Here is a 23378-nt window from a genome sequence, read left to right as displayed (position 1 = left end):
AGCTGAGGATACCAATTCTCGAGGGTGTGGCTCTGCGCTCTGTTTCAGGGGGTTGCCAGGCGCAGGCCACACACCCCTCTCCCTCCCTAGCTCCCAGTCCCTGTTTGTTTGGCCCCTGGGGACTGACTCTTGAACTGGAGTTAATATAGTTGCCGACTCACGTTTTCTGTGCAAGGTTTTCAGGCTTTAGATACATTTTTCCCCCCTTTAAAATAAAAGCTACTGGAGATCCATGAGAAGAACCCTAGAAATTAAAATAATTATAAAGTAGAACAGGCTGGCAGCTTGTTTAAGTTTCAGAGGTATTTAGTCTCTAAAATCATTTTGTTCATGCCACAAGACTTTGAGGTTCCAAAGAGTGAAAGGAAATGTAATGCTTTCTCAATTTGAATTTATTAAGGTTTATTTGGGGAGCCTTTTCTGGTATTTGGAATTATCCACTCAAAGCCACTAAAAGCCTTTTTTAGAGAAATTCAAAGCTCCCTTCAGGTGTGATCCTTGCTGTTCCTCCCTTGAGCTGGCATGTGGAAGAGTTGTGGGCCAGACCCTCCACAGGGGCAAAGGCTGCGAACACCCCCCCCCCCCCATGATGAAAGCATCCCAGGAATTTACACTGGGATCTGCGGCACTGAAAAATCCAGAACTTTTCCATTGTTTCTGTTGGAAGCAAAGCCTCGAGTCCTGTTTTAATACTGTGAGCAACTTAAAACCAGAGAGGTTTTATTTTTATAATTTGTCTCCAGGATTACAGACAGCTCTCTTGGCGAGTCTAACTACAGAAAACGGTTGAAATTGTGCCCAAGCTGCTTAAAAGAATTTTTTTTACTATCAGGTACATTTTCAAGTTATTTTAAGTGTAAAAGTTATTTGAAGTATAAAAGAAATGTATAGAAAATGTATAGCACGTTACTGTCATGAAAACCAGTTGCTGGACGGCAGCTTGCCACTTCAAAATGTTCTCTCCCAAACACTGTGGAGAGCCGGGGTGAGGCTCTGAGTGGCTTGTGTTCCCCCAGTGTCACCTTGGGCAGCCGTAACGGCCACTCTGACCATCTGATGGACACACCACGTCCCGTGTGCAGCTGGGCTGACCTTTGCCGGAGCCTTTCTGGCCGTGGTTTCGGAAGCTCTGCTCTCGGCCTCAGTCCTGCTGTCCAGTTCCTGTGCGCCCTGACCGTGACTTCTGCTGACTTTACTAAGTCATTATCTTCTGGTTCCCTTTTTTAAGCATACCTTGAAATTATTAAAATGGACTGTTAATTCCTTGTGGAAAATTTATTTGCATATATGTTTCCAGCTTCCTTCCTCTGTACTCAGCAACACCAACTGCAGAATGTTAGCCACCCCCACAGAGAAGACTGCTGGGCTCTGACTCCGCCCCCTTTACCAGCTCCCACGGAACACCTCAGGCACCATTCTTTCAGCCCGTGACTTGGGTATCATACATCGATGCCCCTTCCTCACCACCTGGTCTGTTAGAGATGACGCGCGTGCACGTGTGTGTGTTTTAATCCCGTGGAGAAGTCATTTAACATGAACTTTATGCTTTTTAACATTTTTAAATTTATTTTATTTTATTTTTTTTTTGAGTCGGCTTAATGCCCAGCGTGGGGCTTGAACTCACAACTCTGAGATCGAGAGTCATGTGCCCTACCGACTGAGCCAGCCAGGTGCCCCTGAACTTTATGCTTTTCTCCCAGCCAAGCATTTCACTTTGCCTGTGGAACTCGGACTTCCCTCTCAAGCTGGTGTTCTGAGTGCTGCTGTCAGGGCCGTGTCAGCCTGCTGTCATGAAAGCTACATCCTTGCCTTTCACAGATTTGAAAAGCTCTATATGACTTTATGTTTTTATGATAAATTTCTCAAACTTGCCTGCAATGCAGATGGCACCATTAATTATCTTAAGAGTAAAAGATTCTTAAGAGTAAACAATTTCTTAAGAGTAAAAGAGTTAGGGCTCAGAAAGTGTCACTCACAGCAAGGCCTCTAGAACACAGTGGACAGAATAGTGAATCAGGTGGGAATAAAAGTCCCAGGTTTGCTACCAACTTGCTGTGAGATTTTAGGCAACTCCTATAATGAGATAAAGCTTCAAGAGGCATGTTTGTGGAGTTTGGGGAGCAGATAAGACCACCTTTGAGTCTCCTGCTTCACATTGTAGGTTCTTCCTTCTTCCCTTTTAACATAGCCCATTATTCCTGTGTCCCATGTCTGTTCTGTTCTCTAAGATGTGTGCCCTCAGCTCAGCCTTTCTTCAGCCTTGTAGGAAAGCCTCCAGTCTTTAGATTTCTTACGAGGGCAGGGAGCAGAGGAAGATCCTGCGCAAGAATGGTCACAAAAGGAGGAGATGGTAGATGGTGGTGTCACGAGGCTGGGGAGAGGAATCTTAGGAATGTCAGATCCATGCAACTGTCAGACACAGAGGGGAAACCTGGGGCACATGATGCCTAAAGAAATGTAGGGTTTTGTAGTCACGAAATCAGAGGTAACCATGCCAGGTGGGGCTCCAGTGGAGGGGAGTAGATGGAGGCACAGTTGCCAAGATGAAGGGCTCAGCGAGAGGTGAGGCACTGGAGGCAGCAGGCACAACCCGTCCTTTAGGGGAGTCCTTCCGGGGGGGTCCTTTGGGGGAGTCCTTCCGGTGGGTCTCTTTGGGGGGTCCTTTGGGGGAGCCCTTCGGGGGAGTCCGTGAGGCTCCTGTTCAGGGCAGCTCATGTTCTCAATGATCTTATGTGGTAAGTGCTCAGAGATGGGCCTCACCTGGTGTGAAATCAGCTGGGTATCTGAGATGGTGAGCTCCCTATGCAAAGATCGGATAGACCTGCTTCTGTGCACCAGTACTGAATTCTGATTTTATACCTAGGAGTTGGGTAGCTCCCCAGTGAGGAGGCAGCGCACGTAGAATTACATAGGGTTCTAAATTTAATTCACTGAAATCACGAAATGCATGAGCCTTCACTGTTGTGATGAATTTTTAATGTAACTTGAGCACGTCTTCTAGAATTTTGTGTTTTCTCTGAAGCCCGCACATTTTTAAGTGAAACATTATTCTCTAGAATTTGCTAGTGTTTGACCAGTTTTATTAGACTAGTAGAACACAGTCCAGACCTAGGTTAAATTATTTACGTGATGCTTTAGGCAGTTTTGATTTTGCAACTTGCATCCCAGGCACCAGAGGAATAATGCTAGACATTATCTTTAAAGAGTAGTCATTATGACTGTTGGACTTCTCTATATGTAGCTGTTTCACTAGAAAGCCCAGTTTTATTTATACTATTTAATGGTAAATCATATTTGCTTAGATTGAGGTTCTATGCTATTGACTGATAAGTGTTTCTGGCATCAGATAAAATTGAAATGGGAAAAAAAATCACTCCAATTTGGTTCTTGTTCCTTTTCTATAAATGCAGCAGAAGTCTCTACCACTTTTCTTTCATTTGCCCTTGAAACCAAGTGAGATAAAGCATAGAAAGTGCTTCGTAGGGGCACCTGGGTGGCTCAGTCGGCTGAGTGTCCGACTCTTGGTTTTGGCTCAGGTCATGATCTCAGGGTTGTGGGATCGAGCCTTCCGTGGAGCCCCATGCTCAGCCGGGAGCGTGCGTGGGATTCTCTTCCTTTCCCTCCACTCCCCCCTGCTCATGCGCATGCTCGCTCTCTTTCTAATAAAATCTTAAAAAAAAAAAAGTGCTTTGTATAGAATACGATATTTTTAATTGTGCCATTACTGATCTTAAGAAATGTTAGTAGCAAGAACACTTTTAGCATCATCATCCTTGTGGGTTCATTCTGACTCTAGAGCTAATTTAGTTGCGTGACCTTGCGCAGATGACTTCACTCTCTGGTCCTTTGGTATCTGTAAGGTGAGAGGTGTGGATGGGGACTTCGGGGTCTTCCAGCAGAAAGTGGTAAGAGCGTCTGTTTTTGCAGCACGGTCGTGGCACAGGCCTGAGAGTAAGTATACCGAGCGGGTCCTCTTGTCAGTGGCTGAGAACACAGTTAAAGATTAATTTTTTTAATTTTTGTTTTTGTGTGTGTAAATCTTGATGCAGTAGGTAACTGCTCTTTTCCTTCTGTTTCATTCGATTTTCTTCATAACTGTGTGTGTATTTCTTTTCCTTATATACATGAAGTTTGTCCTGTCCTCCATTATGTTCTTTGTTGGCGTTTCCATTTCACTTTCCTTGTGTTTCATTCCTGTATCTTTCTTGTTTAGACCAAGTGGAGCACGCAGCTGGCAGTAGCTTCTATGTAGGACCCTTCAGGAACCTGATGGTAAGTGCACACGTGTACTTACCAGGCTCCCAGTGGGCTCTGCCGGACCCGTTCTCGAGGCCCCTCCTGCCTCACAGACCTGAACAAGCCCCCACGCCCCTTTGTAAGAGTCCTTAGAAGTTGTTTGTGGTGATTGGCTTGTTTTTGTTTTCTCTCTTAGTTTGATTACAAATAGAACAGAAACCAAGTATCAGGAAACGAAATTTACTTATGTGAGGAAATGTAGCAGGTTCCCCCACCTGTTGTACTGTTATCTCAGTGTTTGGCTTTGTGAGTGACACCAAGCATGCCTAAGTGTGGGTTGGGACACCAGGGTCCTAATTTCTGTTCTCTCATAGACTGATTAGTTAGTCCCTCTGGGGCCCTGGCCTTCATTTGTCTCTCAAAATAGCAGGTAGGACAGGTGGTTTCGATAGCCCCTTCATCTCTAGTCCATGGTCCTAATGGGAAGTAACTGAAGTGTTACATGTTTCTGATTAAGATTGTGAGGATCATTTCATGTGTCTGGTAATCTCAGTCTCATGAATGATAATTAGATCATGATAGACTCATATCCACGATATACTAAGTCTGTCAGTGTTTACCAGAGGTACTTGGGAGTACGTTTAATTGTTCTATCCTTTAGTTTTTGCAAGTGGTTTATTAATGGTATTCAAATACTTGAATAATTCTTAAATATATAGACTGCAGAGCCCCATTATGTCTTTCATGACCTGTATTGTATTGGTTCAGCCCAATGGTTCTTAACCTGGGGAGACCTCCCACGCCCACCCCGGACATTTGGCCATGTCTGGGGACTTTGGCTTGTCACAGTTAAAAGTGGGGCTGCTACTGGCATCTAGTGGGTGGAGATCAGTGATGCTGCCAAGCGTCTTCCAGTGCATAAGACGGCCCCACAACAGAGGGTGTCATTCATGGGACGCCCAGGCAGTCTGTGGCCCTCTGAATAGGGTGCATGTGTCCTTACTTCAAGTGGTTTCTCTTCACAGGGAATCAAGGTTTCTTGGTCTCATTTTTAAAAGAGGGCACCTGGAGGTGGTGGTGGTGGTGGGGGGGACACTTCTCACCGGTTAGGTTTGGGGAGGTCAGAAGTAGACATGGGTATTCGGTATCAGTTAGATGTTTTAATATTCTTTTAGGCTGGGAATAAAACTTAAAAGAGTACTTTTGCCTTTTGGATAATTGTGTGATTTCAGTCTAAATACGGATTAGTGAATGGTATTATTAACGTTGTGCTGTTTTATTATAGTATAAATCTAGGAACTTCACTTATTGAATACTCTGTTTACATACAGGCCAGTTTTTTTGTAAGACCTGCTAACCAGTTTTGTATAGCACTTGAGAGGTGGCAGAAAATCTTTTAATTGCTTTTGTAAGGGATTGTATTACAATAAATTGACATCTGTTTTTCTATTAAATTTCACAGTGTGTGACTCGTTTTAACGTATGTAAGATTTATGTGTAACAGGCCAAGTGTACACTATACCTCCATTTTTACTTATTTCAAAAGCTCAGACCTGTACAAAGTAGAAAGTAAGAGGTAAGGAAGGGTTATTCCTTGGGCTATTTGGGTTACATGAGGTGGTACATGATGTCTTACCACACTTTCGTGTTTGTGATCCAGGGAAAAACTCTTCTGAATATAACTTTTGAATGAAGCGTCCTAGAGCACCCGGAGTCCTACATGGTTCTCAGCAGGCACGAACCTGCAGCGTTAGAGCAACTGTGTTAGTAGCCAGTAATGAGTTCTCCTTGTATTGTTTGCCACCAGTGATTGGATAGGGACTGGGTATCACACGCAGGGAGGGGCATCTGTCACCGTGAAGATAAGAAAACTGGCTGGAAGACGTCCTAGAGCACAGCTGGATTCCCCAAGAGCCTTGTCCTCATCAGATTGAGGTTTAATGCCCGTCAGTTGACAAAGAGAGAAAGAATTTCAAGAGGAGGTTACTTCTTCCTGTGAAAAAGTGTTTTCGTGTCCTTGCCCTTCACGGAGGGGATTGGTTTATAATCTTTCCACCTGCAGGCTCTTGGCTTCTGTTCCCACCAGAATGTGGTTTCATTGAAGTGCTTGCTTGGGTCCTGAGTTCCATTTTAGATGCCTTTGGAAATGAGGGATGGAGGTGTTATCAGGAATTTATTTGAGTGAACTCTTACATCATGGCAGAAAGCATCAAAGCATCTTTTTTTTTTTTTCATGGACTGAAAAATTAGGAGTTTAAAATAGTATTTTAGAATTTGCTGAAGACTGACAAATGGCTGATTATTGAGTATTTTGTGCTTTCCCCCCTTGTTCATCTCTTAATTATTTGTTAAAATCTGGTGGTGCTTTTTTAGGATTAGTATTTGCTTCATATTATAATTGGTGTTTCCATTTTTAACCATTATGAACTTTTCAATGTTGTTTGTGTCTCTCACCTCATTTTCATGTATTGTCTATATTTTAGTTGATTTTGCTCCTCTGTAATGATGTTCTGTTACGGAGAATACCGTTTTCCAGGAGCAGTGAGTGGTTTCCAGTTTGTCGTCTTACTAGTTCAGACAAAAAGGTGTCAGGTTTGTTCTGAAAGAGAAAGGACAGCTCTGCGAGGCCTGGTGGGGAGAGTGTTGCAGGAGGAGAAGGAAGAAGTGTTTGGGGGAGGATGAAGAGGAATCTGCTCTGAATCTGAACACTGAAAAACTAGAGCTACCAGGAAAAAGAAACTTGGAATTTAAAAAAATAGAAGAGGGCCACAAACTCTGCTTAAATCCCAAAGAGACCGAGCTTCCAAATCTTCAGTACTAGTACTTTCCTAGAGAATTACTTATCCATGTGGAATATCTTGGTTCAGTGACCTGAGCTCATTGTTCCAGCTTGTCAGACATGCACTGCATTTTAATCTTACCTTCTGAACTGTGGTATCGGTCGGAATGCAGTTAGTGTTTCCTGAATTCCATTCTTCCAGTTGTTAATGAAATCCCGAATTGTACTGGACCTGGAGTCAGGTCTCTGGGGACCCTTAGAATTCATGCCGACTTGACAGTGAATTATTCATAATTACTCTGCATTTGATATTTGAGCCACTGCACACATGCATCCTTTGCAATTCAACCTGCTTCTGGTGTTTCGCTTTGACAGTTATGGATAAGCATGTCTTAACTAAAAGGGACCCAAGTTATACCGTCTTGTTTTTTCCCAGTGTGCTTCTTACAGTCAGACTTATGCCAGTCCTTATTGTTTGTGTGGTCTTGAGACTCAGGTGTTAGTTATCTCTCTCATTTTCCTCTGACGTCAGTATTACTAACTTTTCGAGAATAGATGATCTGTTAGTTTGATAGGGGAACTAATGCCCAAGAATACAGGGTTTATGGGTTTCTTTTTTTTTTTTCTCTGACATGACTTAAAAGTATTCTTAGTCATCGTCAGTTCCTTTCTTTAGAAATCTGATATGATAATTGCCTCGAAATCTACAGTTTGCTGTCATTGGATTAATAATTGTCTTTTTCAAGAATTCAGGGTAATAGTGAGTGAGTCAGTAAGTAAATAAATCAATGTTGTGTTTTAGGGAAGAAAAAATCCCAGGAAAGTAAAAACAAAGCAAACAAAACCGAAGACCTACAGCTGAAGACAAGCGAGCCAGATTCTGCTTCTGCAAATATGAGAGATTCTGCGGAAGGTAAGCTTGGAAGTTGGACTTGTATGATTTGGGTATGTATCACCAGTTACTGTAAATCTCCTTGGGATGCCCTTCTTAGACTTCATCCAAGAACTGGAAAGGGTTAACAGCAAAAGGCTGCCTGTTAATATGATGAACTGAGCCTTCCACATCCCACCTCCCCTTCCAATTAGTATTAAAGACCTTTGTTAAAAACGAAATTATTCTGGTTAAAATGAAATGAAACATACTATATGATTACATTTATAAATAATTTATAAAGTTCAGAACCATCAAAACAAATCTCTGGTGATAGAAGTCAGAGTGGCAGGGACTTGAGAAGGTTTCTGGGACACTGGCACTAGTCCATCACTGAGCTGTGGGGCGGGTACATCAGTGTATTTACTCTGTAAACGTTTTATCTAGCTGTACACTTATGATTTATATACTTGCATTGTTATGTTTTGCACTTCAGTTAAACATTTACTTGAAATATCAGACACCTTTGATTTTATATGTCGGCATGAAAAGTGTGCAGCGTGAAGAGTATTGTTTTTTTTTTTTTTTTTAAGATTTTATTTATTTGAAAGAGAAAGAGAGAGAGGGAGCAGGAGCAGGGGGAGGGGCAGAGGGAGAAGCAGACTCCCTCCGAGCAGTGAGCCTGCCTTAGGGCTCTATCCTAGGACCCCTGGATCACGCCCCTTGTTTTTTGTTAGAAATTAAGTTCCTATTTTATTTCTTCCTGTTTCTCCCCACCAAATTTTCTTCTTTATCATCCCTTCTAAGGATTGATACTCTAGGCCCTCAGTGATGTGAGAATTCAGAGAGAGGCATGGATTGAAAGTTCATCAGAAAGGCAGATTGCTCTGAGCTCCTTGCACTTGAGCGACTATATTGAGACCGTCGATAATAGAAATGAGGGAGGTGTGTTTTAATTCGTTATGTGGCAAAATATATGCAGAGACCGGAGCTTTCTAAGAATTGTTTGTAGTGACCCAGACAGGCAAATTTCAAAATAATAGGCTTGTGACTCTTTCAAGAAACATTTGTAGAGAAAAAGAAACCCAACAAAACATTTTTGATGCCTTTAAAAAGGGTGAAGGATTGATGTGATCTGAAGAGAAACCAGAGTATTTGGATGCCTTTTATAAAACCACTTTATTAGCACTGTTTGCAGTGATGACATTCATAAACGGTTATAATTTCCTGTAGCATTTTATGAAGCAAGAACAGACAGGTTGATTTCCTAGAGCCTTTTAAAACTAAGTTCTGCATGCTGATAGCAGATTTTGCTAATTAAGACTTTTGTTTGAACAGCAGCACAAATACTTAAAGAATCTCAGTGCCTTTAGTGGCAGAATTAAAAAAGAAAATCCAGCAGCCCTCTCTCCCCTTCAGTAATTGAAGACAAGTTATTTATTCCTGAAATAACATTAGGTCCTATGAAGGAAAGTATCTAATATTTACCTGTTTGTGGAATAGCTGGTCAAAGTGTGATTGGTTCCTTACAGGCTAGTTGTCAGCTTCTCCTGAATGTTCTGCATTGTCCTCAGCAAGTGGTCTGTGTACTGAGCAAATAGTCCAGACTCTTCCTTGTGTTCCCCAAACCTTCCTCTATTTTTAAAACTCAACAGACCTCATCGAGTGTGTGGATACACGTTGCTGTGGGCCTTACTAGTAATTTAATAAGGAGCTCTGAGTGTTTTGCCCCATATTACTTTGGACAGTTTTAAGTCTGGGATTGTTTACCAATCACAGGGAAAGAATTTTTTTTCCCTCCAGTAACAGAAAGCCACAGATTTTGGCTAATAATGGGATCTAAAATCTCTAAGCCTGGGGCGCCTGGGTGGCGCAGTCGTTAAGCCTCTGCCTTCGGCTGAGGGCATTATCCCGGCGTTCCGGGATCAAGCCCCACATTGGGCTCCTCCGCTGGAAGCCTGCTTCTTCCTCTCCCACTCCCCCTGCTTGTGTTCTCTCTCGCTGCCTGTCTGTCTCTGTCAAATAAATGAATAGAAATCTTTAAAAAAAAAATAAAATTTCTAAGCCTTGGAGGTGTTATTTTCATTTTCTGTTGTCTCATGTTGACTTTTTTAGCAAGATGCTGGGTCTTTGTTGAAAATGTATTTGGAAAGGGAGTTAGCTCCTCCCACCATCAAATGACGAGTGTCCCAGTCTGTGAACTCTTGGGATTAATGAAGTTTGTCTTCGGGGAGAGAAGGCTGGTCTGTTGGGAGAGAGGTAGCGGACAGACAGGTGAAAGTAAAGCTGAATGACCAGGGGGCTAGGACTGAGCAGGTGAGCTTGCCACAAATACCTGGTGTTTGCAGAGCTGGGAAGGTTGGCCTTTTTAGCCCTTCCTTCCCACATCCAGGTGGTCACTAGGTCTGTTGACAGGTCTCTTATCTTGACAGTCTGGCCACTCTTTGTCCATTGCTTCTTTCCATTTCCGTCTCTTAGTGTAGGCCCCATCCTCTCCCTTCTAATACCCCCGCCTTGGAATTCATCTCCTGCCTCCAGGAATGTCCCTTCTCCCAACCCTGTAAGCCACATTGCAGCCAGATCTCCCAAACAGCACTCTCCCTGCTTTAAAATACCTTAATGGAACCCCACTGCCCCCAGGTGAGTCCAGACTAATTTCTAGGGTGCTACATGTTTTGATTCCTCCTGCTTGCTTTTCCTTTTCTGTCCTTGACCTTCAGGTTCAGCCTGCTCAGTCCTTTCTCTGAGAAGCCTTCCTTCCCTGATTAACGAAGTCGTTATTAGGTGTTTGTCCCGCATGCTTCCGCAGCAACCCGTACTTCAACCCGTACTTCCCCAAAGCATGGCCATTAATTCACGACAGTATTGTTACTCATACGTGGCTCCCGTTACAGTGAAGCTCTGTGAGAGTAAGGATCTTGACAGCCACGTTTACCTAGTACTGGCATATAGTAAATATTGGCTCAGTGAATGAAGAGCCAGAAGTTAGAGTAGCTCTGCTTCCTTTACGGAGCCTTTCTTAATGCTTGTTTCATTTTCTTAAAAGGGGCCTGATTCAGCAGGGACTCAGGTGGTACTGTGGAGAAAGTGCGGCGGACCATCCCCGTCGTCATTAAATGGGCTTGTGACAGTGCCTGTCTTAGAGTCCCTTGCTGTCCCTGTGATTCTTTCCAGCCACTGCTCCACATCTCTGCTTTCCTTTCTAGCTTCACTACAGTCTCCCTGTCTCCCTGCTCTGTCCATTGTCTTAGGAACTCCATTAGGCATTTGTCCCCACTGCTCTGCTAGAACTGTTGTCACCACCGCCCCCACACCTCCACCTTGGTAAATTGGTTGTTTAGCTCTCTGTCCTCCTTTAGCCAACCCATTCGTAGTTCCGGACACAGCTGATCTTTCTCCTTTTGAAACTTTCTTTCCTCTTCTTGGCTCTCCAGATAACCTCACTTGCCATTCTTCTGACCTGTAAGTGCTGGAGTCATCTGGGGGACTGTCTTCCTGCTTCTCATCGGTCTGCATTCATTCTCCAGGTGGCCTCGTGCAGTCCCATGCTCCAAATACCACTTGCAGTTTGAGGACTTGTACAGTCTGGGCTCAGCTGTTTGTTGAAATTGAGTCCTGTAAAACAAATGACTTGCTAATATCTTTACTCGGGGGTGTGTGTGTGTGTCTCTGTTTGTCTGTCTCTCCAAAGTAACTCTTGGTTCCCCCTCGACACACACACTCACGGGGGTGGGGGTTTGGGGGGGGCTCAGACCTACTTTTCCCTCAGTCTTTCAGTAAATAGGATTATTCCAGTTGCTGTGGAATCCTCCTTGACTCCTCCCTCTCTCCCTCCCTCTCTCTTCCTACACACTACAGCCAGTCAGCACTCTTGTCAGCCTTTTATCTTCAAAATATATCCAGTGTCTGACCACTTCCCATCACCTCTCCCTGCCTCCATCTTTGTCCACCTAGAGTTTCTTTTTTTCAGTCCATCTCCACCCCAGCCTTTCTGACTTCTTGCTGTTTTTTTTGAACACATCTAACTTGTTGACTCAGAGCTTCTGTGTCTGCTGTTTCCTCTGTCTGGTGGGCTTCCCTCTCCCAGATATTTGTGTGACTCATTTTCTTTAGGCCTCTGCTCCACTATCATCTTACCGGTGAGTCCTTCCTTGACCACCTGTCTGCTGTCTACCTCAGGTTGGGCTTGGGTGGGTTTCTTCTGGGTATAGAGACTCAGAAGTCACTTCAGGTCTTTATTTCCTTCTTCAGGTGCTCCTGAGTTCTTTTTTCTTTTTCTTAAGCTTTTATTTTAATTCCGGTGTAGTTAATATAGTGTTACATTGGTTTCAGGTGTACAGTGTATAGTGATTCAGTAGTTCTGTGTGATGATAAATGTGCTCTTAATCCTCAGCATCTGTTTCACCCATCCCCCCCGCCAACCTCACCTCTGGTAACTACCAGTTCTCTGTAGTTAAGAATCTGTTTCTTGGTTTGTCTTTTTCTCTCTTTTTTCCCCTTTGCTCATTTGTTTTGTTTCTTCAATTCCACACTTGCGTGAGGTCATATAGTATTTGTCTTTCTCTGACTGACTGACTTTGCTTAGCATTATACTCTAGCTCCATCCATGTTGTTGAAAATGGCAGGATTTCATTCTTTATTATGGCTTAATAATATTCTTGTGTGTGTGTGTGTGTCTGCACGCGTGTGTGTGTCTGTGTGTCTGTGTCTGTGTATATACCACATATTCTTTATCCATTCAACTATGGATGGACACTTGGGCTGCTTTCATGGTTCGGCTGTTTTTAATAATGCTGCAGTAAACATAGGGGTGCATGTATCCTTTTGAATTGGTGTTTTTGTATTTTTGGGGGCTAAATACCCAGTATTGCGATTGCTGGATCTTAGGGTAGTTCTATTTTTTATTTTTTTGAGGAATCTCCGTACTGTCTTCCACAGTGGCTGTACCAGTTTGCATTCCCAGCAACAGTGCGTAAGGGTTCCTTTTTCTCCACAGCTCCTGAGTTCTTAATAATTTGATTAGGCTTGGAAAATGTCCTAGTTTCTAAATACATAGTTTTGGTCAGGAAGGAGGGAGAGAATCATTCTATTCAAGATAGCCTACGAAGAACTAACCTGGTAATGTGATTAACAGTTTTCTAGTTTCAGTTTGGAATCATGAGGAATTAGAAGTCACGGCAAGACTCTTGATATCCAGTATCACTGGATGCTGGATCTGAATCCAGTTTTGAATCCAGTAATCTGTCGATATCCAACACAGGTTTCTTTTCTTTTCTTTTTTTTTTTTAGGTTTTATTTATTTGAGAGTAGAGAGAGAGTACTCGTACTCGTGCGAGATAACAAGCATGGGGAGGGGCAGAGGGAGAGAGACAAGCAGGGAGCCCAGTGTGGGGCTCGAACCTAGGACCCTGGGATCATGACCTGAGCCTAAGGCAGACGCTTAACTGACTGGGCCACCCAGGTGCACCTCCAACACAGTTCTAGGTCCTACAGTTTTTGTCAACAAAATTGTATTTATATGTGTGACTGAACACAGAAGAGATTCGAAGCTCCACGTGGGCACACGGCTCACGTATGTATCCTTACCGCACAGAGTGTGGCCTGGTATGTAGCAGGCACTCTAAATATTTGTTGAGTAAATGAACAGAATGGATTCCTATCTAGTATAGCTTTATAAATGGGGAGGTAGAGCTTTCTATTGCTGATCATAGTCTCCCATACACATCTTCGGTGATAAGAGAAATGTCTTGAATAGTAAGAATTGATAGTAAAGTCGCTCGTTTTTGACCTCATGCTCATGCTTATGTTTCCCTGTGCTTTCTAGGTCCCAAAGAAGAGGATGAGAAGCCTTCAGCCTCAGTAGTGGAGCAGACAGCCGTTCTTCAGGAGGCGGTTAGTCAGGATGTGCTTCCGGAACTAGTAGTCCCCCCCACTGCCTGTGAGCCCCACACAGAACCAGACGAGAAGCCAGAAGCCACGAACTGTGAGGTGAATGATTTGGAGGAGGAGGAGGAAGAGGAAGAGGACGAAGATGACGAGCTGGAGGAAGAGGGGGAGGAAGAAGCTGACGTGACAAATGAGAGTTCTGTGAAAGAGCCAGAAATACGATGTGATGAGAAGCCAGAAGATTTATTGGAAGAACCAAAAAATGTTTCAAAAGAAACGCTTGTAGGCTCTCTAGAGGTTCCACCTGTTACCAGAACTCCCAAAACTAAAGAGGAGGCCAACGGCGATATATTCGAGACATTTCTCTTTCCATGTCAGCATTGTGAGAGGAAGTTCACGACCAAACAGGGCCTCGAACGTCACATGCACATCCACATATCCACAGTCAATCATGCTTTCAAGTGCAAGTACTGTGGGAAAGCGTTTGGCACGCAGATCAACAGGAGGAGGCATGAGCGGCGCCACGAGGCGGGGCTGAAGCGGAAGCCCAGCCTCGCGCTCCAGCCGCCCGAAGACCCGGCTGATGGCAGAGTACCCGGCGACAGCGCTGCTGCGAACGATGACTTGCCTCCTTCTGGCCTTGGGCAGGACGCTCTGCTCTCGCATTCAGAGAAAGCCCCCCTGGAAACTGTCAATTCTTCTGTCGTGGAAGAGAATGGGGAAGTTAAAGAGCTTCATCCGTGCAAATACTGTAAGAAGGTTTTTGGAACGCACACTAACATGAGACGGCACCAGCGCAGGGTGCACGAGCGCCATCTGATTCCCAAGGGCGTGCGGCGGAAAGGGGGCCTCCTGGAGGAGCCGCACCCGCCCGCAGAGCAGGCCCCGCCGGCCCAGAGCGTCTACGTGCCCAGCACAGAGCCGGAGGAGGACGGGGAGGCAGATGATGTGTACATCATGGATATCTCCAGCAATATCTCTGAAAACCTAAAGTTCTATATTGATGGCAAAATTCAGACCAGCAGCAGCACGAGTAACTGTGATGTCATCGAGATGGAGTCCAGCTCTGCAGACTTGTATGGGATAAATTGTCTGCTTACTCCTGTTACGGTGGAGATCACCCAAAATGTAAAGACCACACAGGCCTCTATAGCAGATGATCTTCCTAAAGAGCCTTCCAGCGGCACAAACAGCGAGTCCAAGAAACGGAGAACCGCGAGTCCTCCCGTGCTACCTAAAATCAAAGCCGAGACAGAGGCCGACCCCTCGGTGCCCTCGTGCTCCTTACTGCCTCTCAGTATAGCCACATCGGAGGCAGTGTCTTTCCACAAAGAGAAAAGTGTGTACTTGTCATCGAAGCTCAAACAACTTCTTCAGACCCAGGACAAGCTGCCTCCTCCTGCAGGCATTTCAGCGAGCGAAATACCGAAGTTAGGGCCTGTTTGTGTGTCCGCTCCTGCATCGATGCTCCCCGTGACCTCGAGTAGGTTTAAGCGGCGGACCAGTTCTCCTCCCAGTTCCCCACAACACAGTCCTGCCCTTCGAGACTTTGGAAAGCAAAGCGACGGCAAAACAGCATGGCCTGATGGAGTTCTGGGTTCCAAAAAGCCCAAATTAGAAAGTCATAGCAACTCACCCGCGTGGAGTCTATCTGGGAGAGAGGAGAGAGAAGCTGTGAGCCCGCCATGCTTTGACGAATATAAAGTATCTAAGGAGTGGGCAGCCAGTTCTACCTTTAGCAATGTGTGCAACCAGCAGCCCCTGGATTTATCCAGCGGCGTCAAACAGAAGGCTGAGGGCACAGGCAAGACTCTGGTCCAGTGGGAATCTGTATTAGATCTCAGTGTGCATAAGAAGCCTTGCAGTGACTCCGAAGGCAAGGAGGTCAAAGAAAACCATTTGGTGCAGCCAGCCTGCAGTGCCGTAAAGAAGAAGAAACCCACCACCTGCATGCTGCAGAAGGTTCTTCTCAATGAGTACAACGGCCTCGATTTACCTGTAGAGAGTGCTGCAGATGTGACCCGGAGCCCGAGTCCTTGTCAGTCCCTGGACCCCCAGCCAGATGCTGGCCTTGGCCCGGACTCCAGTTTATCGGCCCCTGTGGTTGAGTCCCCACCCACTGTCTCTCCTTCCTCGCCTGCCCTACAGACCTCTTCCCTTTCTTCTGGGCAACTGCCTCCTCTCTTGATCCCAACACACCCCTCTTCCCCCCCAGCGTGTCCTCCCGTGTTGACTGTTGCCACGTCACCGCCGCCACTCCTTCCTACTCTCCCTCTTCCGGTCCCCTCTTCCGAGGCATCTCCCCGTCCATGTCCCTCTCCGCTCTCGAATGCCACCGTGCAGTCCCCACTTCCCATTCTCTCTCCTACAGTGTCTCCGTCACCATCTCCCATCCCTTCCGTGGAGCCACTCACGTCTGCTGCTTCGCCCGGACCCCCGACCCTTTCCTCGTCGTCTTCCTCGTCTTCTTCCTCTTCTTCCTTCTCCTCTTCTTCTTCCTCCTCTTCCCCCTCGCCGCCACCGCTCTCAGCAGTATCATCTGTTGTTTCCTCTGGGGATAATCTGGAAGTTTCTCTCCCCATGATAACTTTCAAGCAGGAGGAACTAGAGAATGACGATCTGAAACCCAGGGAAGAACCCCAGTCAGCAGTTGAACAGGAGATTGTTCAGGAAACATTCAACAAAAACTTTGTCTGCAATGTCTGTGAATCACCTTTTCTTTCCATTAAAGATCTAACCAAACATTTATCTGTCCATGCTGAAGAATGGCCCTTCAAATGTGAATTTTGTGTGCAGCTCTTTAAGGCTAAAACTGATCTGTCAGAACATCGCTTTTTGCTTCATGGAGTTGGGAATATCTTTGTGTGTTCAGTTTGTAAAAAGGAATTTGCTTTTTTGTGCAATTTGCAGCAGCACCAGCGAGATCTCCACCCAGACAAGGTGTGCACCCACCATGAGTTTGAAAGTGGCACCCTGAGGCCCCAGAACTTCACCGATCCCAGCAAGGCCCATAGAGAGCATATGCAAAGTTTGCCAGACGATCCTTTAGAAACGTCGAAAGAAGAAGAAGAGCTGAATGATTCCTCCGAAGAGCTTTACACAACCATAAAAATAATGGCTTCTGGCATAAAAACGAAAGACCCAGATGTCCGACTGGGCCTCAATCAGCATTACCCGAGCTTTAAACCGCCCCCATTTCAGTACCATCACCGAAACCCCATGGGCATCGGCGTGACGGCCACAAATTTCACTACACACAATATTCCACAGACGTTCACCACTGCCATTCGCTGCACCAAGTGCGGGAAAGGTGTCGACAACATGCCGGAGTTACACAAACACATCCTGGCGTGTGCTTCTGCCAGTGACAAGAAGAGGTATACCCCTAAGAAAAACCCAGTCCCCTTGAAACAGACTGTACAGCCCAAAAACGGTGTGGTGGTTCTAGATAACTCCGGGAAGAACGCCTTCAGACGAATGGGACAGCCCAAAAGACTGAACTTTAGTGTCGAGCTCAGCAAAATGTCCTCGAACAAGCTCAAACTAAACGCGTTGAAGAAAAAAAACCAGCTTGTCCAGAAAGCAATCCTTCAGAAAAACAAATCTGCGAAGCAGAAGGCCGACTTCAAAACGGCCTGCGAGTCGTCCTCGCACATCTGCCCGTACTGTAACAGGGAGTTCACGTACATCGGCAGCCTGAACAAACACGCCGCCTTCAGCTGTCCCAAAAAACCACTCTCTCCCTCCAAAAAAAAAGCTTCCCACTCATCCAAGAAAGGCGGGCACTCCTCACCTGCAAGTAGTGACAAGAGCAGCAGCAGCCACCGCCGCCGGACGGCGGACGCAGAGATTAAGATGCAAAGCGTGCAGGCCCCTCTGGGCAAGACCAGAGCGCGCAGCTCGGGCCCCGCACCGGTCCCGCTGCCCTCCTCGTCCTTCAGGTCCAAGCAGAATGTCAAATTTGCAGCTTCGGTCAAGTCCAAAAAGCCAAGCTCCTCCTTAAGGAACTCAAGCCCGATCAGAATGGCCAAAATAACTCATGTCGAGGGGAAAAAGCCCAAAGCTGTGGCCAAGAACCATTCTGCTCAGCTCGCGAGCAAGACGTCCCGGGGCCTGCATGTGCGGGTCCAGAAGAGCAAAGCTGTCTTGCAGAGCAAATCTGCTTTGGCCAGTAAGAAAAGAACAGACCGGTTCAATGTAAAATCTAGAGAACGGAGTGGGGGACCGGTCACCCGAAGCCTCCAGCTGGCAGCCTCTGCCGACCCGGGGGACAACAGGAGGGAGGACAGCGGTGGCAAGCAGGAGCTGAAGGACTTCAGGTAAGCCGAGTCTTCCAGGGCCAGAGGAAGTCCGAGCTGACGAGCGCGGGGGGGAAGACGGTTGGAAGAAAACAATATTCTTGCCCAATGGCCATTTTTTCCTTTTTCCTGTAGAATTTTGACATAAGCATTTAAAGGAAGTAGCTGTTGGTTCAGTTGGAGGCACGAAGAAGGGTCACTGCTTTGGCTGCCTCAGACCTGAATTCCCAGCTTTTGTGTCAGACCTAGGACTCACCGAGTGGTACCATTTCTTTAATGGGGCTGGTTGTGAATTGAATTTGAAACCATAAAAAAGCTGTCAAAAGATAAAATTCTATTACGAAAAGATGAAATTCTCTCACACTTCCTTCATATCTTGGGTAATATCTCAGTGTCACTTTGTATTATTTCCGGATCATAGATCTTGCTCGTGGTTAAGGTTGGATCACCGAGTTCGTTGAAACCACATTGCAGTCTTGTTTAATATTTTTGTGACTGGAGCATAGTTATAGTAATTGAGCAAGCTTTTATTATTCATGCTTTCTTTTATAGTGTTTTAATTTGAAAAAGTTGCCTCATTGGTTAAAACAAACACATGAAAACACCGTACTCCTTTTAAGATGCCTTAGGTCCCCCCCCCTCCTGTCTCCAGACGTAGGATAGGAAACAGGCCAGATTCCAAAGAAAGGGGAGGAGGGAGCTCTGAGAGCCTTGCAGTGGGGGCAGAACCTGGCAGGTCCCACAGGCAGGTGTGGCAGCCCAGGGCAGGTCGGCTCCACATGTCAGCGCGTGTGTTCCCCCAGTAATGGCGGAAGAATTCATCTTCGGTTGGAGGTGATTTCACTGTTTTATTCTGTGTCCTCCCTGTATTAAGAACTGTTCTCCGTGACACATTAAAAACACAGGGCAATAGTTAAATTTGTCATACTGACTTTTCAGACTTTCCAAGTTACTCAAGTAACCCGAGCTGATGTGCGTTCTCGGAATCCCTGTTTCCTGGATAATGGCTCCAGGTGAATCCCATGTAAAAGAGTCAACATCAGATAGAATTTCTGCAAAATACTTTAAATTCTTGTCCTTTCAGAGTGATGAGCTGCTCGGCTCTGGGCTTTCTTGGCTCTAACTTTCCGTGTCTGAAAACTCTCTGGTGTTTCAGGCAAATCGTTAGAATGAATATTCTGGAGAGTGACTGCCATTTTGGAGAGGTCATAAGGACTCAGGTGCTGTTACCACTGCACACTTGATGCGTGAAGTTCTTGGTGCTGGTGTGCCTTAAGTCGTGGCTAAAGAAAGGTGTAGATAAGGGTCATCAGCCAAGGCTGATTGGAATGATTGACTAGGAATGAAGGGTCACATTTTTAAAAATGTGGTGAGTGAACTAACAAATCTGTCACGGTAGTTCCGATTCGGCGTCTGGTCTCTGGCCGTGGCGTATGCATAATATAGCATCTTGGAGCTTAGCCCTGCTGAAAATACGCACCTGTTTCTCAGCTGTTCAAGCTGCCCGCCTGTAGCAGTTTAACTGTGTACCTGTTTGTACTCTGTGTTCTGGAAGTTCCACAACAGGACGTTCTTGAACCGAGTCCTTTTCAAGGTTAAAGAACCAGAAAATGCCATCATTTTCACGGACTGTACTAAAAAACATCCCCCGGGTGGTTGATGCTTTAGAATGTACTATGTGCATCCTTTTTTGTCTGCAGTGTTAACCTGAAAGAATCACTCATTTTGTACTGGATCCCATTTATACAATGCAAGGGTGAGGTTATGAAAAATTAAAGTACTATAAAGTTAAACTCTGTGAGTAAGTGTACACGTATGAAGTTCATTCACTTGGCCTCTTACTCATCCAGTGCTTTTTGAAGAACTCTGAAAACTGCAAAGGACCAAAGTGCCTAATAAAATTGTGTCTCTCTTCTTTGCTCCAGTTAATTTTCATTATTTTGCTTTATTTGATAGTTAACAGAGGGTTCCATTGCTGGAATGGATTTGGCCTAAGAGGAAACACTGAAGAGTCTGATAAGAAAACAGCTGTTGTTTCTAACGGGTAGATGGTGGCAGCAGGCCTCCCCTCCCCGGTAGCAGCCCCTGGTGGCAGGAGTCGCTGGCATTGTACTGTGGGCACATCTGAATGAAGGACGTGTGTCTTGCACGGGGGGCTGCTTACAGGTGACCATAAATTTGTGAAGTGTTTTTGGGAAGTGAAAAAACCAGCACGTTCCGTAGGACATCATTGTTTAATTATCTGCACCCAAGAGTGGGCATTCCTTCCGAGAGTTTGTTGTGGTCTTCTTCGCACCTTGTTGTGCATTTACTCTAAAACTGGGATTTCTAAGCTCCGGCCTGGGGAGGGTGGGGGTTCATCACTGTCCAGCCCAGGGCTTTTAGAAAGCCGACCTCATCCTCCCTCCTTGTTGGGTGTATTACACTGGAAAGGAATTGTTTTTGCGGTATTCTTCGTCCCTTCTCAGTGTATTTCTGCTCGTAGATTTTATTCAGGGATGATTTCATGGTGCATGTTTGGAAGGAGTGGCTTTGCCTTAGTTTTTTTTCAGTGATGTTGCTTTACTTAGCCCGTTGCATATTCAAGGACTTGCACCAGCCTGGCCGCACATCCCTTTCCTGTGTGTCTCATCCTAACAAACTGTGATTAAGAGCTAGTCCCCAGCACTCAGACATATTACATTTGAATGCCAGTTGAGGATTCCACAGTTTCTCAAGCCATGTGAATGAAGTCAGAGTTTCCCATTGAATGCTGAGGGCTCAGCAGAATTGGCCAGTTGGTCATTTCCTGGAGCACAAGACATTGTGCCAGTCAGGGTGTAAAAAAGACATGTGTTTCCAATCCTCTTCTTAGCACAAGGCAGCAGAGGACACCAGGCATACCACCCATCTTTAGATTGTCCCAGGACAACTGTCAGCCCAGCGTACCCTACCCTGTGGTGGGCTCACCTCTCACAGTCAGCGGCCAGAGCCCAACTGCATGTTGTGGGACTGGAGTTAGATCTCTTGCTGAGGGCTCATTTCCACCGATGGAAAGACGAGGAAAGAGATACATTCTCCGCTCCTAGCCATCTTTGGTCTTTGTAAATTTCAAGGTGTTCTTACGTTCTTTACTGCTCCTTTTAGAGCAACTTAAAAAAAAATACCGTGTTCCCATTAAACACTTAAAGATGGAGAAGCAACATGAAATACCAGACTGTGTTTTCCTGTTGGCCATGAATAGATTTAAAAAAATACCATGATGCTAAGTTTTCACATACCTGCCTCTGCCACACACAACTCCAAAGAGACCTGCTTGTGGTCCCTCCTAGCCTCTCTTGAGTAGGATACCCAAGTTCCCGTGTACCTTCAGAGCCCTTCTGTTGCTGTCAAAACGACATTTGTTGAATAGTCTATGCACCGTTCCCTTAACACCGTCAGGTCATGTCAGGTGATGTTACGTTGCCATTCATCTTCAGTTTCCTTATTTTCTAGGAGCCTCCTGTAGAAAAGCCCCCCAGACAAAGCAAACTGTAATTGACTAAATAAAGATATTGCATGCTTAACTTAGGATAAGTACTACGGCCAAGGATATGAGATACACCACGCTTGCAAGACCAGTTGAAGCTGACTCAAAAATCCTAACACACGACTGACTGTCAGCAGGTTTTTTGCTGCCCTGGTTAGGGTTGGGTCTCTGCTGCTTTGCTGGAGCCTGGCACGTGTGCTGGGCTCCCGGGCGATCGGGGTATGAAGAGGAGGGCATGTCGCCACGGTACTGGGGGCTCAGATCGGAGCGCAGCCCTGGGTCTTGGCACACAGCAGAGAAAGGAATGATTGGAACTTAACTTTGCAGACCAGGTTCTGGTTTATGAGTAGTTCTCTGTAGATTTCAGGGATGACAAATTCTGATGCACTCATTCTAAAATGTTCTGGTCACACACCAGCTCTTGATGCCTTTCTTTTAAATGAGTTATATACAGAGAGGCATTTAGCTTCTCTCAGCTTGTTTGTTCTTCTTTTATTTTTGTTTTTTAAATATATATCAGAAGCAGATTGCCAGCATAATGGAGAGGAAACCAGATTGGATATGGACTTTTTTTTTTTTTTAATGCTTCTTCCAGTGTCGTGTTCATATATCCAAATGGACATTATCCTCTCAGATGATTATCTGGCACTAACTTATAACTATTATATTATCGGAGACTATGTAGCAATATGTCCGCAGCCAGGATACGCCACAGGCCTCTATACATGTATGTCTACACGTAAGTATGTGAATGAATTTACATGCCAGGTTTTACACTTCCGTCTCTAAAAGAGAGAGCAAAAAACCTGCAAATTGGCCTCGTCCTGAGTGGATGTGTCATTTCTCTGTGCATTCTATGCCTTCCCCTTAATTGATGACTGAGTTGGTGGAAAATGGCTTGGTTTTATTCATGTTGTTTTTTGTTCTCAACTTTAAAAGTAATCTACCTCTGAAAATGTGTAGTTTGATGCTTGTTTGGTGAATTTGTGCCACTTTAACCCTTTCGCGACCATTCCCATTTTGTTACATTTCTGTTATGGGGACTTTATGTTGAAATGTTGTACAAAGCATTTGTAGCAGTTTAAAAATAAAATATTTAAAATTATTTAAATTGTTTTGGACACTTCAATTGTATTATATGTGATTTACATTTTCCATTTTTGTTGGAGTTGTTAATCTGGAGAGTGTTCTTGTATTGAAGTTTGCTGTTAGTTATTTTATTGTTTCTTGTTGGAGAGTGATATAAAAGACTATTCTAATGAAAACATTAAAATTTACAATTTGACATACAAAAGGGTTGTCCGTTGATTTTAACCAATGTAGCCTTGAGAGAGAGAGGGAGGGTCATTATAGACAGGCATGCCCGTTGCTCTTCTTCCCTTCTGACATGAAAGAAATCATTGGAGCTTGTCAGATGTATAAGAAGTGTTTTTATGTTATTGCTAGCCAGCACTTAATAACTAGAGGGAATTCAAGTGATACGTTTTATATAATTGTAACCAATAAAAACACTTTCTAAACCCTTGTGAAAGGACTGCTTTTGTACATCCTTGGGAGCAGTTGAGGAAGAGGAAGGGGGGCCGTTCAGGAGCGGTCGGGTCGGAGGCTGCCCTCGGTAGGAAGTGCGGCGCGTAGAGTCCACCCAGACGACCTCTCTTCAATGGTTCCAATTTGGCATTCACCGAATGTTGGTTACACTGCTTATATCCCATCGAGAGGGTAGACATGCAGTCGGGACAGTGGTGCTGAGAAGTACCTTGTGAACTTACTTTGCTAAGAGGGAAATAAAGAATTTCGTGT

At 45.1% G+C, this 23378-nt stretch overlaps 1 protein-coding gene across 6 annotated transcripts in view; it reads left to right on the top strand.

Annotated features, from left to right (window-relative positions):
* PRDM2 (PR/SET domain 2) overlaps nt 1-23378 on the top strand; it is a 118677-nt gene that overhangs the window by 65331 nt on the left and 29968 nt on the right. For 3 of the 6 annotated variants that reach the window (XM_045777941.2, XM_087858335.1, XM_045777938.2), the window contains 2 exons: nt 7818-7928; nt 13711-18091. In XM_045777941.2, the coding sequence (XP_045633897.1) occupies nt 7818-7928; nt 13711-18091 (4492 nt within the window). Of the gene's footprint in view, nt 1-4213; nt 4273-7817; nt 7929-13710; nt 18092-18205; nt 23099-23378 lie in introns of those variants that run through there. The other 3 variants (XM_087858336.1, XM_087858334.1, XM_045777942.2) reach the window with 3 other exon arrangements.

This window comes from Ursus americanus, chromosome 33 (genome assembly GCF_024610735.1).
Source record: "Ursus americanus isolate L20-20 chromosome 33, mUrsAme1.1.p, whole genome shotgun sequence".
Lineage (NCBI taxonomy): Eukaryota > Metazoa > Chordata > Mammalia > Carnivora > Ursidae > Ursus > Ursus americanus.
The sequence above is the reverse complement of the archived record's forward strand: the minus strand, read 5'-3'. Positions and strand labels throughout refer to the sequence as shown.